Raw genomic sequence first — 13,580 nt, forward strand, 5'->3', positions numbered from 1 at the left:
CATCAGGCTTCGGCCTCTCAAATCTGTAAGGCCGCAACGTGGTCTTCTCTTCACACCTTTTCAAGGTTTTACAAGGTCCACACTTAGTCTTCGGCTGACGCCAGTCTTGGACGGAAGGTTCTGCAGGCAGCAGTTGCCGAAGTTTGACCTAATCTGTGGCTATCTTCTGTTCTCCCACCCAAGGGACTGCTTTGGGACGTCCCATGGTCCTGTGTCCCCCAATGAAGCGATAGAGGGATTTTTGGTACTCACCGTAAAATCTTTCTTGGAGCCTTCATTGGGGGACACAGCACCCTCCCTGTGTTTGGACATATGCCCAACAGGGACAAAAGGACATATCATTTAGTTTTTCACGGTTGTGCCCCGTTGAGCATTACATAGTTGGTTATTTTGTGCTTCTCCTACTGCTCTAGCCAGTAACTGGTGAGCTTGGTGCCTGTAGGCGGGTGTATACTGCGGAGGAGGAGCTATTTTCCTTTTTTTGCACGGTGTCAACCTCCTAGCGACAGCGGCATACACCCATGGTCCTGTGTCCCCCAATGAAGGCTCCAAGAAAGAGATTTTGCGGTGAGTACCAAAAATCCTTCATTTAGCAAATATTATGGATAAAACTGTGTAGCTGCACGCACATTAGTCTGAAACTTGGGAGGAATGGGGGCTTCACATGGTCTGCAGTATGGACGCCCCTGTCACTTCTGAAGCAATCTGTCCTTATCCATCTTGACCGTAGCTTTCACTATGGTTCCGTGACAATGATTCACCTTGCATTTACCTTTTCAGATTAGACCGCCTCTTTATATTACTGGACACCGGGACGACCCCAGTAACGAGAAAAGCGGCAGCCCAGCAGCTCGGAGAAGTGGTCAAACTGCATCCACATGAACTCAACAACCTATTAAATAAGGTGACCCCCCCCCCCTTACCATAAATATATGTAATAGTTTTATTTTTGGTTATTCAGTAACTTTCCTATCTAATCTCTACTTTCCCCCTTTTTTCAGGTCCTGATCTATCTGCGCAGTCCAAACTGGGATACACGTATAGCAGCTGGTCAAGCCGTCGAAGCCATCGTGAAAAATGTGCCAGACTGGAGCCCAAGCGCTAGAGTGAAAAAAGGTAAACGCGGTTCGATAACGCCAACCAGAAGCCATTGATTTCTACTTGACCAGCCAACCATCTGATGCGAGTTCTCTGATTTTTCTCAGATGTCAGGAGAAAAACTAATAGGGCATCTTAGATTTCAACATGCCTGATCCTTGGTCACAAAAGTTGAGCCACTGCTGGAGGTGTAGCATTTTATTACACCCTCTCCATTAGAAATACATGCCTATGTATAGGGGAGAAGAGTCAAAAAGAACTAGTGTTTAGTTGACTGATATCTGTTGTAGGGCCACCTTTGTCTTTATTGTAAATGGTTGTGTGAAAGCTAGGTTCATTAAATTTAATTTTTTTTTCACTAGTCTAACCAGGTACCAGTTAAGATTGCTCAAGTGTCTTAGATACTCTTAGTTGCCATGGAGTTATAATATTTTAGGAAACTGCTTTTCTGTAAGACAATCCTCCTACAGCTTCCTTGCAAAAAAGAGCACACATTGCCTCTCTGTTTTAATCTCTTAGCCATCATAAATATGAATACTTTAAGCCTGTGTGCACACATTGCAGTTTAGTTGTGTTTTTGTCATTCAGATTTGCTAGAAAAACCTGATGCCAGCCAAGTGAATGAGCAAACTGAAGTGTCATGCACACATTGAGTAGTTTTGACTTGCAGATTTGGTGCAGAATATCTGCAGCATGTCAATTCTCTGTGCGTTTTTTGCCTGTTTTTTCACCCATTGAATTCACTGACAAAAATGCTGCAAAAACGCAGCATTTTCCTGCCAAGAGATGCAGAAATTTCTGCACACAAAATACTCAATGTGGGCACACACCCTAAGAGGGTTAAAGAAATGTTTTCTCAAGAGCTAAAAATAAAGCAAGTAACCCACTTTCCTGCTCAGCCTGGGGTGGGAAAGCAATAAGCGCTTTTTTTTTTTGGGGGGGGTGGGGGGTTGTTCGTTTTTTTTTTTTTTTTTTATAAAAAGGAACTATAATTTAGTACTTTTTTTTTCTTCTCTCTTTTAAACTAATATATTATATATAGTTTAATATATTAGCTTAAGAGAGAAGAAAAAAAAAGTACAAAATTCCTTTTTATAAATAAAAAAAAAAAAAAAAGCGCTTATTGCTCTCCCACCCCAGGCTGAGCAGGAAAGTGGGTTATTTTCTTTATTTTTAGTATGTATACATTATATAGCGGCTGCAATGTGCTGCTGAACTGTGGGGGGTCAGGTCAGGACCCCCACTGATCACTCGGCATACCACTTTTAAAGTGTGCAGCTCCTGCATGAGCCGCGCACAGCGGTGTATGGGCAGGAAAGTAAGACGAAGGATCCGTACACCACTCCGTGTCCCTGACCCACTGGTTAGCAGCCTGTGTAATAAATCTATGTATTTGTTTAAAAAAAATTTAAATCGGTCATCCTTTTAAAGTCTGTACATTAAAATATAATTGGTTGATGAGGTGTTTTTTTTTGTTGTTTTTTTTTTAAACATGATTTCATTAATTTCTTTCCTAGAGGCCGGGTCAGAGTGTTCGAATGACGAGTCGTCTGCATCAGACAGGCTGAGCTTTGAAAGGTTTGATATATCGAAGTTATTAAAACATGGTGCGTCCCTCCTCGGCTCTGCAGGGGTTGAGTTTGAAGTGCAAGATGACAAGACAGGTACGTTTTGTAGTGAATGAACCGAGAATAATAAAACCTTATTAGCCCAGGATTATGTCCGTGTTACGGCAGGATCTGGCAGGAGGTATTTACGCAGTAAGATGACAGCTAGTCATGAGGTGTTTATTTGACGTGGTGAAAAGCATATAAACATGTAATATCCCAATCCTTCTGGGAGATGCAGTGAGCAGCTGTCTCTTACATTGATCTTGCTCTAGTCTTTTGACACAAGGACTCAGAAAAGCTGCTTATGTTTTGACATCGATCCCCCATCGGTTCTCCTTATGTGTCATCTGCTTCTTTGCATTCCTCAGAAAGCCAACAAGGTTTCCTTTCTGCACAAGACTGCTGATAAAGCACTTTATATATTTTCCAGTCCATGTCATACTCTTTAACAGTTTGCTCACAGGCCTGTTGGGGGAATAGATATCTGATGCTTAGCTGGCATCCTTAAAGGAGTATTCCAATCTTTTTTTATGGCAGAAGATATGCCATAAATGTTACAGATGCGTGGTCACCAGTGTACACAATTCGGTGCCATTGGATCCCTGTTTTGTCAGTCTGTTCGGTTTCAAATCCCTTTTCAGGGGCTCTCGGGCTATTATGGTATATCCTTGGGCTATAATACAGTTTTAAAACTGGAATACTAGGACTTTTCACCAAATTTTTCATGTTGAACCGGACACACAAAGTGACAGAGGCTGCAGAGCAGAATATTTTGTTTTTTTTTCCCTTTTTAATATTGCCGCTCAGTTGCTGAGATATAGGCTTTCAGAGTATTTGCCATCTAATGAGTTCATTTTTTTTTTTTTTTTATTTATTTAATCCAAGTGGTTGTTACAGTTTTCACTGGGGGTGTGTATTTCTTCTCCCTGTATTATGTTGACGAATCATAAGCAAGCGGCAACGCTCAAAGAAAAGGACACACCCCCACCATAACTTAGATCAAGTTTTTCAATATGTGAGTTGTAATGATATAGCCCTGATCTCCTGGTCTAACCTCCTGCATGAGTTGGTATGGAGGGGAGTGTGCAGGGCACTTGAGTTTAGCGGTGGCAAATTACAAACTCTATTGGCTCTTTTTATTGCTGAATGTGTTCGTATTACACTTATGTCTGCTGGGTTCAAGCAACTTGTACATGGTCTGTAGTGATATCAGGGCTATCATGTCTCACACAAGCGTAACTTTCCTATTGTAGTCTACTTTTGCATGAGATGTAATCAAATTGTGTTCCCACTGCAGAGCTATTACAAGTTGAGCACAACAGATGCAAGTGTGATACTGACATTTTGCCTGTCTAGAGATGAGAGCTCAATGTGGGCAAAGGGTCAGTACAGTAGAGATGACTGTGCTAGGAGAGGAGCAGAACTGAAGGGTTTGTAATGTGACACAGCTAAACTCTGCTGTACTATCCACTCCGTTCCCCCACACTGACTGCCATGACCTTTTCTGAAAGGTGTGAGTTATCTGGCAGAGGTTTAGATCAGTGCTGTACATCTCACACACTGAGGAACCTGCTCCAAGCCATGTTGGGGGTGTGTTCTTCTTTCCCCCTAAGGCTATGTGCCCACGATGCAGAAAATTTCTGCATCTCCCTGGCAGAAAAAACGCATGCAGATTGTGCATGCGTTTTTCCTGCAGAATACATGCGGATTCACATGCGGACTGACAAGCACTTTCCAGGCGATAGCATCACTTGGAAAGTGCTTGACAACTAGGTCACACTATATAAATCCATGCAAAAGGCATGGATTTATACAGTGACCGTAAAAATAAAAAAATAAAGCTATACTTACCCCCGATCCCCCGCCGCGTGTGCCGTCGCGCTCGTCCTGGCTTCTTCCGGGTTGCCGGCATCTCGCGAGACAGCCTGCGGTCACATGACCGCGACGTCATCTCAGGTCCTGGAAGGAGAAGTGCTGCAGGGGCCGCCGGACAGGTGAATATAAACTTTATTTATTATTTTATTCTTTTTTTCACAGGTACAATGGTACCCAGGTCTGGATGAGTCTCATCTCCTCCAGAACTGGGTACCATCCGCACATAGAGACGCATAGAATCTGCTTGTACAAATGTACAGACACAGATTCTATGCGTCTCAATGGCGGCGCTTCTGCAAAATTAATGAACATGCTGCGGATTTATTTGCGCTGCGGAAAAATCCGCAGCATGTGCATTGACATTGCGGAATGCCATTGGGGACCATGGGGTGCGGATTACCATGCGTTTTTGATGCGGAAACGCATGAAAAAACGCATCGTGGGCACGCAGCCTAAGTGTTGCTCCCTGTTTGATTGGTCAGCATTATACAGGGAGCAGAAGTACACACCCCCAGTGAAAGCTATCTGATAACCATTTTGGCTTAACTCATTAAGTGCCAAATTTAACTATTTGGATTGCTCTACAAAGGAGAGGAGAAGCCTAATAAAATAAAACATTCACTCTGCTGATACTGTTGCATCCTGTGTCCAGTTTAACATGAGAAAATATGTCGAAAGGTCCTCTATAAAACTAGAGTCGAGCAGAAACCTTCTCTCTGCCCTGGTTTGGCAAACTGTTCTCCACTGCAGGGTATTCTTTATTTCTGTGGCTGGTATCCTGGGTTCCTTCTTGAATTTACTAGGCCTTGCAACATATGTTAAGAAAGCCCAAGAGGTGGCAAGGTTGCTGGGTCGAGGACAACAGGCTAGGGGGCAGTTTGAACCCACCCCCCCTCCACCACCACCCTTGTTTTTTTTTCTCCCTTCTCTCCTACTATTAAAGTTATTAACAAAAATCCTAATTTAAGATATTATTCCAATGTATACTGCTGCAGATTTTATATTCTGTTGGCAGCTTTGAGAGTTTTTGCTCTTCTAGTAAAAATGGTGCAATATTCATTTTTCCTCTAGGAGACGTGGACCCCAAGGAAAGGATAGCGCGCCAAAGGAAACTGTTACAGAGAAAGCTGGGACTTGATATGGGCGCTGCCATAGGCATGAATACTGAAGAGCTATTTAACGATGAAGATTTAGACTACTTACCCACCAATGCAATTGTAAATAAACCTGTAGGTAAAAGTTTTGTGGCTCATAACATAGGAATTAATTTCTGCACATGATCGAGCCTTGCAAAGTGTTTGCTTTACGTTTTATTGTACAGACCCTTCAAGCAGCAGAGTTTATCGATGCAGAGTTTCTCCCAGGTATGAGTAACAGGCAGAAAAATAAAGCAAAGCGAATGGCAAAGCTGATTGCTAAGCAGAGATCCCGGGACGTGGCGGACACAAATGAAAAGAGGTGATTTTTTTTATTTATTTTTTTTTAACTTTTTCCCCCTCCCGTTTTGGCTTTTCAGATCAATTAATTGATCAATCATCCTTGTTCAGATATGCAAAATGTGCCAAATATTTTTTTTAAATAGATTACAAAAATTTCTGGTTCCTTAGGCTATGTGCCCATGATGCAGAAATTAAGCGAAAAATTTCCGCTTCATTTCTGCATGTTCTTGCCCGGAAAAATGCGTGCGAAATTTAACACGTGTTTATGACATGCAGAATTGCCTTGCGTTTTTTAATGCATTGAGAAGGCATTTCCGCATGCGTAAACTCACAAATAATGGACATGCTGCAGATTTTTCCGCACATCAAAAACGTTGCAGAAAATTCCTCATCATGGGCATTGAAAGTACAGATTGGGGACGGATTACCAAGCGTTTTTACAAGCGTTGATGCTGCGCAAAAAAAACGCTTGAAAAGCGCATCGTGGGCACGCAGCCTTATAGGTAAATGGGTTTTACAATTTCATTTACTTGAATGTCTTTTATCATTTTCACTCTTTTTAGCAGCGACAGTACAGATGGGGAGCCGGAAGAAAAGAGAAGGAAAGTGACCAATGTTGTTATCCCCCAGCCTGCTACAGAGACCAAAGTGTTGATTGATAATGTCCTCGACAACTCTTCTTTATTTGACGAGGTTGGTGTTCCTTCATCTTGTATATCTTTTTAGCTAAAATGGAATCGTGAAAATCTGCTGGGTATATTAATTGTGCATTGGTCTATGGAAAGACACATTTTAGGGGGCTATTTCTTCAAGATGACCCTTTTTAAAATATACTGGAATGGTTAATTTGGAATTAAAAACAAACCAGTTTTGAAAGATATTTTTTATAATTCTTTTTTCGTTTAATAGCCTTTGGTTTACTATATAATTTATATTTATCACTTTTTTTTTTTTTTTTTCTTCCAGTGAAAACTGGCTAATGTTCTTTATACTGAGCGTTGAATGGAAACCTCTTTCAGTACCTTCGTATAATTTTCTAGCAAATTTCTTGGCGTCTTTGACTTTTGCAGAGCAAAGCGGATTGAGATGTTTCTTGCATTTTTAATGTATGGTTGATTTTAATGTGGCTTCTGAGCAGTGTGAGTAACTGCATTTCCTGCAGATGTTATCAAGATGTCTTTGGAGATTAGATGTTTTTATTCTCCCCATTCCTCTAGAAGAGTTGTCTGTGCAGCTGATATCAGCATGTATCTGAGAAATGTACGTTTTTTAAACTTTTGATCTTTCTTCCTTAGTCAAGTGAGTGGCCTCTGGAGAGCTTCTGTGACGAGCTTTGTAACGAGCTGTTTAATCCGTCTTGGGAGGTGAGTTGCTATTCTTATAGACTTGTGAAAAACAATTATTTGTCAGGGATTTTGAGCAATGTTGTGTTTTTTTTTTTTTTTTCTTAATTCTACATACAATTTATATATCTTGAGGTCCGTCATGGTGCAGGCACTGGTCTCAGGGAAATACTCAAATCCCACGGCAGAAGTGGCGGCAAGATTGCCCACAGTACGTGTGAAGAGGTAAAGCGCTAAGGCTGATATTTAATTATTTCTCAGAAGTAAATGAAGTTGGGAGGATTTCATTTTTTTTTTTTTCTGTTTCCTGCAGATGGAACAGCAACATCAAGAATGGCTTGAAGATGTTGCTATCCGTCTTCTGTGCGTCTTCGCTCTAGACCGCTTTGGGGATTTTGTCTCCGATGAAGTAAGCTGGTTAAATAAGTCTTGGTTCTTAAAGGTGTGCTCCCATCTCCAAGATCCTATCCCAATATGTAGTAGGTGTAGTAATGATAATATTTGCAAATGCCTCCAATTAGAAATGTAATGTAGTTCTACTGATTAGCTATGTTGCTTCATGTGCAGGGCATTGCAGTAGCTTAGCTCTTAGTGGTTGTAACCATGGATACCTAAGCTACTACAATGCCCTGCACGTGAAGTAAGCAACATAGCGAATCAGAAAAACTATACTTTATTTCTAATTGGAGCTATTTATTATATATTGGGATAGGGTCTTGGAGATGGAAATACCCCTTTCAAAGGTGTTTAGAGGGCTTTGTTTTTGTAATGTCCAAAATTTTTGCATTTTGTCCACTATATAAGCTTCAGCAACATTCAGTGTTGATTTACGGACTACCCACTTCTGCAGCACAAAAAGGAGTCAAAGGTCTATTGTCCAGGATTACAGTATTGGTGATGCACGCAGAGCTTTTAAGGCCCCGTCACACTTAGCGACGCTACAGCGATCCCGACAACGATACGACCTGTCAGGGATCGTTGCTGCGTCGCTATGTGATCGCTGGTTAGCTGTCAAACAGGCAGGCTCACCAGCGATCAGGGGAGCAGCGACATCGTGGAAAGAATCTTTCCACGATGTCCTGCTCCTGGTTACCAGCCTGCTGAAGCAGGAGCAGGCTGGTAACCATGATAAACAGCACGTTACTAGGGGCACACGCGCACCTAGTAATCCGTTGTTTATCATGGTTACCACTCTGCTACGGTGAGCGGGAGGTTACCGCTCACGTAGCAGAGTGGTAACCATGATAAACAACGGGTTACTAAGTGCACGTGTGCCCCTAGTAACGTGCTGTTTATCATGGTTACCAGCCTGATCGCTGCTCCCACTGGTCACACACAGCGATGTGTGCTGACCAGCGGGAGGGCAAAGACCAAAAAATGGTCCAGGACACTTTGCAGCGATCAGCGACCTCACAGCAGGGGCCTGATCGCTGCAAAGTGTCACACAGCGACATCGCTGGTGAGGTCGCTGTTGCGTCACCAAAACCGTGACTCGGCAGCGATCTCGCTATGTGAGACGGGGCCTTTAGATTTAGCAATGTAGCAGAGCTGAAAAGCTGCTGCAGCCCTCGCTAGGCTCTGTATATACAATGTTCATAGACAGTGAGCTGCATATCACAGGAGGGGGCGTGCCAGACCAGGAGACGCTGCTACTTTGGTCCATCAATGATAAGTTCCTAGTGCTAAAACCATCATTGCAACCAAACAGCATGGAGCTTGATAAGAGAGGCATCACTGAAATCTGTTTTATCCCCTACAGCATGCTGTCTTCAGATTACATGGCTAAAACCTGCTGACAGATTCCTTTAAGGCTATGTGCCCACATTGCAGAAATGAAACAGAAAATTTCTGCTTCATTTCCGCATGTCCTTTCCCGGAAAAACGCTTGCGGAATTTGGTAAGCGTTTTTCGTGCGTTTTAGAAGCGTTTGGGACATGCGGAATTGCCTTGCATTTTTTTATTGCATTGACAAGGCAATTCTGCATGCGTAAACGCAAAATTAATGGACATGCTGCGGATTTTTGAGCGCATCAAAAACGCTGCGGAATTGAAATTGCGGATTCTCATTGGGAACCATGGGGGACGGATTACCAAGCGTTTCACAAGCGTTTACGCAGCGGAAATTCCGCAGCATATACGCTTGTAAAACGCTACGTAGGCACATACCCTAAAGGCCCCGTCACACAACGAGGTCGCTAGCGAGATCGTTATTACGTCACGGTTTTGGGATCGCTGGAGAGTCGTTTCGTGATCGCTGGGGAGCTGTCAAACATGCAGAACTTCCCAACGATTTCGGCCGCCCCAGCGATCTAACGATCTCGGCGGTCGTTGGGACTTTTTCACACAGCAGCTATTTCAACGATCCACACCTTGATGGGGACTGTACTGTTTCACAAAGCGTGCATCAAATTACTTTTCCGCCCCCCCTCATCTCCGATTGACCAAGATTGACAAGACCAGATGTAGCGTTCTCCGGCTGTGACTGGCCGTACAACGATCCACAAAATCAGGACTCCTTCGAATGAACGGATATCAACAGCCCGGAGAATTCTGCTAGGATCTGCAATCCAGCACGAGGTCAGAAACAAAGGATGGAATCGCTATTCTGTTGCCTTCTTTATGCACGTCAGAAAATGAGAACGCTGTAGCGACCACCAGTCGGGGACGAGGGGCTTGGAAAAGTCCATTTTATGCATGCCTACGTGTCTCAGTTCTGAATCGCTAACGAGGTCGTTGATAAGGTGTCAAATACAGCGATGCACACTGCCCAGCGGGAGCGCAACGACCCTGGAATGGTCCAGGAAGCTTTGTAACGATCAGCGATCTCACAGCGGGGGCCTGATCGTTGCTACCTGTCAGACATAACGAGATCGCTAGCAAGATCGCTATTGCGTCACGAAAACCGTAACGTATCAACGATCTCGCTAGCGATCTCGTTATGTGTGACGGGGCCTTAAGGCTCTGCATGCTGCCCACCCCCCTCCCCCCGGTCTTTAAAGGAGGGGCTGTACTCAATCCTTCTTTTGACTGTAAGACTACAGAGACTTTTCTGACACTTTCATTGCAGCACAGTATATTACCATGTGTGCCTTCAACTTGGCAGCTCCCTCAGAAAACTATTTTTTACTTGTAGTTCTTTTATTACATTAAATAAGTACACCTAAAAGTTGTGCCTCGCTTTTGCTCTTCATGGGTATGTTCCCACAGATTTTCTGTAACGTATTTCTGAGCCGGCATTGTGGATGAGCATTCATCTATATTGACCCACGGCTTGGATTTTTGGTCCAATCTGCTGCAAACCCACAATTTCTGTGCTGAAATCTTAAACAAAAGTTCCATTATTTTGGTGTGGATTTTCCATTGTGAAAAGCCCCCAGTCCATCAGTTCTGTGTGGGATCGCCTGAACACTTTCAGATGCGGGCATGTAAAGTTTTTCTTGTAGTAATAGATGGCATTATCATGCGTTTCTCTTTCCACCTTATTAAAACCTCATTTTTATTTTTAACCCTTAGGTGGTTGCACCAGTTCGAGAAACGTGTGCTCAGACGCTGGGAGTAGTCCTAAAACACATGAATGAAAGCGGAGTTCACAACACAGTCAAAATCCTGCTGCGCTTACTGACCCAAGAACAGTGGGAAGTCAGACACGGGGGCCTGCTGGGAATAAAGTATGCGCTAGCTCTCCGTCAGGTAATGTCCACTTATTACGATCCTTTGTGTGTTGCATGAATTGGTCCTGTCTTGGAAATGATCGTGATTTTGTGCCTCAGTGTTTTCACTTCCCATTACCTTTAAATGACCTGCTATTTCATTGTGGTTGCTTTGCAGGATTTAATTAAGACTTTATTACCTAAAGCACTACCAGCAATAATTGAGGGTCTTCAAGACCTTGATGATGATGTGCGAGCTGTAGCGGCAGCATCTTTAGTGCCTGTTGTGGACAGTCTAGTGAAGATACAGTTCAAGCAGGTTCGTTTTGATGCTTTCATCTCTTCATGGTTTTGCATGGCTGCAAAAAAAAAAACAAAACAAAAAAAAACAAATGCAAAAAGTACATTTCTAATCTTGTTCTATGCTGATGTACATTTAAAATGGGTAATATATACTTCTATGTTTTAGGTTCCCTTCATTCTTAGCACTTTATGGGATGCCCTTCTGGAGTTAGATGACTTAACAGCGTCTACCAACAGTATCATGACCCTCCTTTCCTCTCTCTTAACGTATCCTCAGGTTCAGCAGTGCAAGTAAGTGTCTCGATGCATCTAAAATTAAAAATGGAATAATCTATGCAATAAGTCTTGGCGAAGCATAATTTTATTTTTTTGCCAATGAATCATTAGTACACGTGAATATAAAAATCTTTGTAATATACCTATTAGAGAAATTTGTCACTTACTTTTCTTGGACTGATCTTTCACTCTCAAAATTCTTAATTCTCGGGTAAAAATCTGTCTTTGGTGTACACAGATTTTCCCATTACTGAGAGAGGTCAGCTAGTGCTTATAAAGTTCTATGGAGAACTTGCAGCAGAATGTCTGTCTGCCTCTAGCTCCTCCCATCTCCATAGATTCTTATAAGCACCAACTGTCATCTTCTATCTCCGTAATAGGACATTGTCTTCACTGAATACAGATTTTGCTCATGAAGATCAGTCCAGGACTGAAGCAGATTTCACTGATAAGATATATTACAAAGTTGCCCTTTTTATGTGTACTATTATAAAAATTAAAAAGACTGACTTTTTAATTAAAAAAAAATTAAATTCTTTACTTGCTTTTGTTTCTACAGCTCCTATGCGAACAGTGTCTCCAAAGTAGCAGAAAACAAATTCTGTGTCTGCAGTCTCATGGGATATTCCATTTGTCCGTTCAGTAGTTTTTCCAGATGAGGATAAGTAGAAAGAGACTGCCGGAGCTGCGGATACAGAATTTGGTTGCTGTCTTACCATGGAGATGCATAGCTCTGCATAGAAGCTGTGAAGGCAAAGTTGTAGAAAATCTCCATCTATTGCAAGGTTGGTTTATTTTTTTCATTTTATATACATTGAGAATAAGTTTGCATATCATTGGCATGGCCTTTTTAAAGGTATTCTTAACGAGCAATATAAAATCTGTCTTCACAGTATTCAGCAATCACTCACGACACTGGTGCCACGGGTGTGGCCTTTCCTGCGTCATACCATTTCATCTGTTCGAAGGGCCGCTCTGGAAACATTATGCACTTTGTTATCCACACAGGATCAGGTTGGTGATAACTTTTTTTTTTTTTTTTTTTTAATTTTGGTATGAAAGGGGAAGGTGGTTAAGGGCTTTGCATTTTTGAACTCTGGGTGGAAGGTAACTAGAAAGCTGAAATTTTGTACCGTCTGTTGGAAAGCGCGAGACCATTAATGCAGATTTGGAGAGGCTCTAGTATAGAAAATCACATGTCCAACTCTGGCCCGCTTGCCAAAACTGCAGGGTGAATATATTTGACCTGTGATGCCTGGCTGGCACCGCACTTTCAACTGTAATCGGCATCTTGGATGCCGATATAGTTGAAAGCAATGATGGTGGAGGGAGCGTCAGCTCTCTAGAAACAGCGTGATCTTCCAGGCAACCTCTGCACAGGGGATGGAATTATTGCTCGGGCAGATGATGTAATTATCACCTGTGCAATACTAAGGAAATCCCAAAAACCTGACCTGTTGGTGTGCCTTGAGGACTGGAGTTGGGAAACACTGCTTAGAAGAAGTCTTCAGGATTTGGCAAGGTAGGGGATAGAAGACCTCGGTAACTACTTGACCACTCCTGTTAAATGCGTAATAAAAAGCAAAACCACAAAATAAAGGTTTGCTCTTTTCCAGAACTGTTCAGGTTGGCTGACCCCTATCCTGCAGGACATGCTGCGGCATATATTTCAGATCTGTATTTTGGAGAGCAACCAAGAAATTCTTGACCTTATCCACAAGGTGGGATCGGCTTTAATGTTCCTGCGGACGTTTGTTGTGTGGCGTGTGTGTGTGTTTTTTGTACTGAATTGTGCTTTTCTGCTCCCCAGGTGTGGCAGGAGCTAATACACAAGGCCTCGGTGCAGTATGTTGTGGCTGCAGCATGTCCCTGGATGGGAGCCTGGCTCTGTCTAATGATGCAGCCCGCTCATCTGCCTATTGATTTAAACATGCTGATAGAAGTGAAGCCCAAGTCAAAGGTGAGCGATAACATATTGATTGACCT

General features: G+C 42.7%; 1 protein-coding gene across 2 annotated transcripts in view; it reads left to right on the top strand.

Moving 5' to 3' along the window:
- Positions 1 to 13,580, top strand: part of BTAF1 (B-TFIID TATA-box binding protein associated factor 1) — an 84,417-nt gene that overhangs the window by 18,120 nt on the left and 52,717 nt on the right. For both annotated transcript variants that reach the window (XM_073685230.1, XM_073685231.1), the window contains exons 2-16: positions 781 to 904; positions 1,002 to 1,116; positions 2,616 to 2,762; positions 5,655 to 5,812; positions 5,905 to 6,041; positions 6,586 to 6,715; positions 7,318 to 7,386; positions 7,501 to 7,590; positions 7,679 to 7,774; positions 10,879 to 11,055; positions 11,194 to 11,334; positions 11,485 to 11,609; positions 12,488 to 12,608; positions 13,211 to 13,315; positions 13,405 to 13,554. In XM_073685230.1, the coding sequence (XP_073541331.1) occupies positions 781 to 904; positions 1,002 to 1,116; positions 2,616 to 2,762; positions 5,655 to 5,812; positions 5,905 to 6,041; positions 6,586 to 6,715; positions 7,318 to 7,386; positions 7,501 to 7,590; positions 7,679 to 7,774; positions 10,879 to 11,055; positions 11,194 to 11,334; positions 11,485 to 11,609; positions 12,488 to 12,608; positions 13,211 to 13,315; positions 13,405 to 13,554 (1,885 nt within the window). The remainder of the gene's footprint in view (positions 1 to 780; positions 905 to 1,001; positions 1,117 to 2,615; positions 2,763 to 5,654; positions 5,813 to 5,904; positions 6,042 to 6,585; positions 6,716 to 7,317; positions 7,387 to 7,500; positions 7,591 to 7,678; positions 7,775 to 10,878; positions 11,056 to 11,193; positions 11,335 to 11,484; positions 11,610 to 12,487; positions 12,609 to 13,210; positions 13,316 to 13,404; positions 13,555 to 13,580) is intronic.

Source organism: Phyllobates terribilis, unplaced genomic scaffold (assembly GCF_046119375.1).
Source record: "Phyllobates terribilis strain yellow unplaced genomic scaffold, ASM4611937v1 Scaffold_5__5_contigs__length_657084704, whole genome shotgun sequence".
Taxonomy (NCBI): domain Eukaryota; kingdom Metazoa; phylum Chordata; class Amphibia; order Anura; family Dendrobatidae; genus Phyllobates; species Phyllobates terribilis.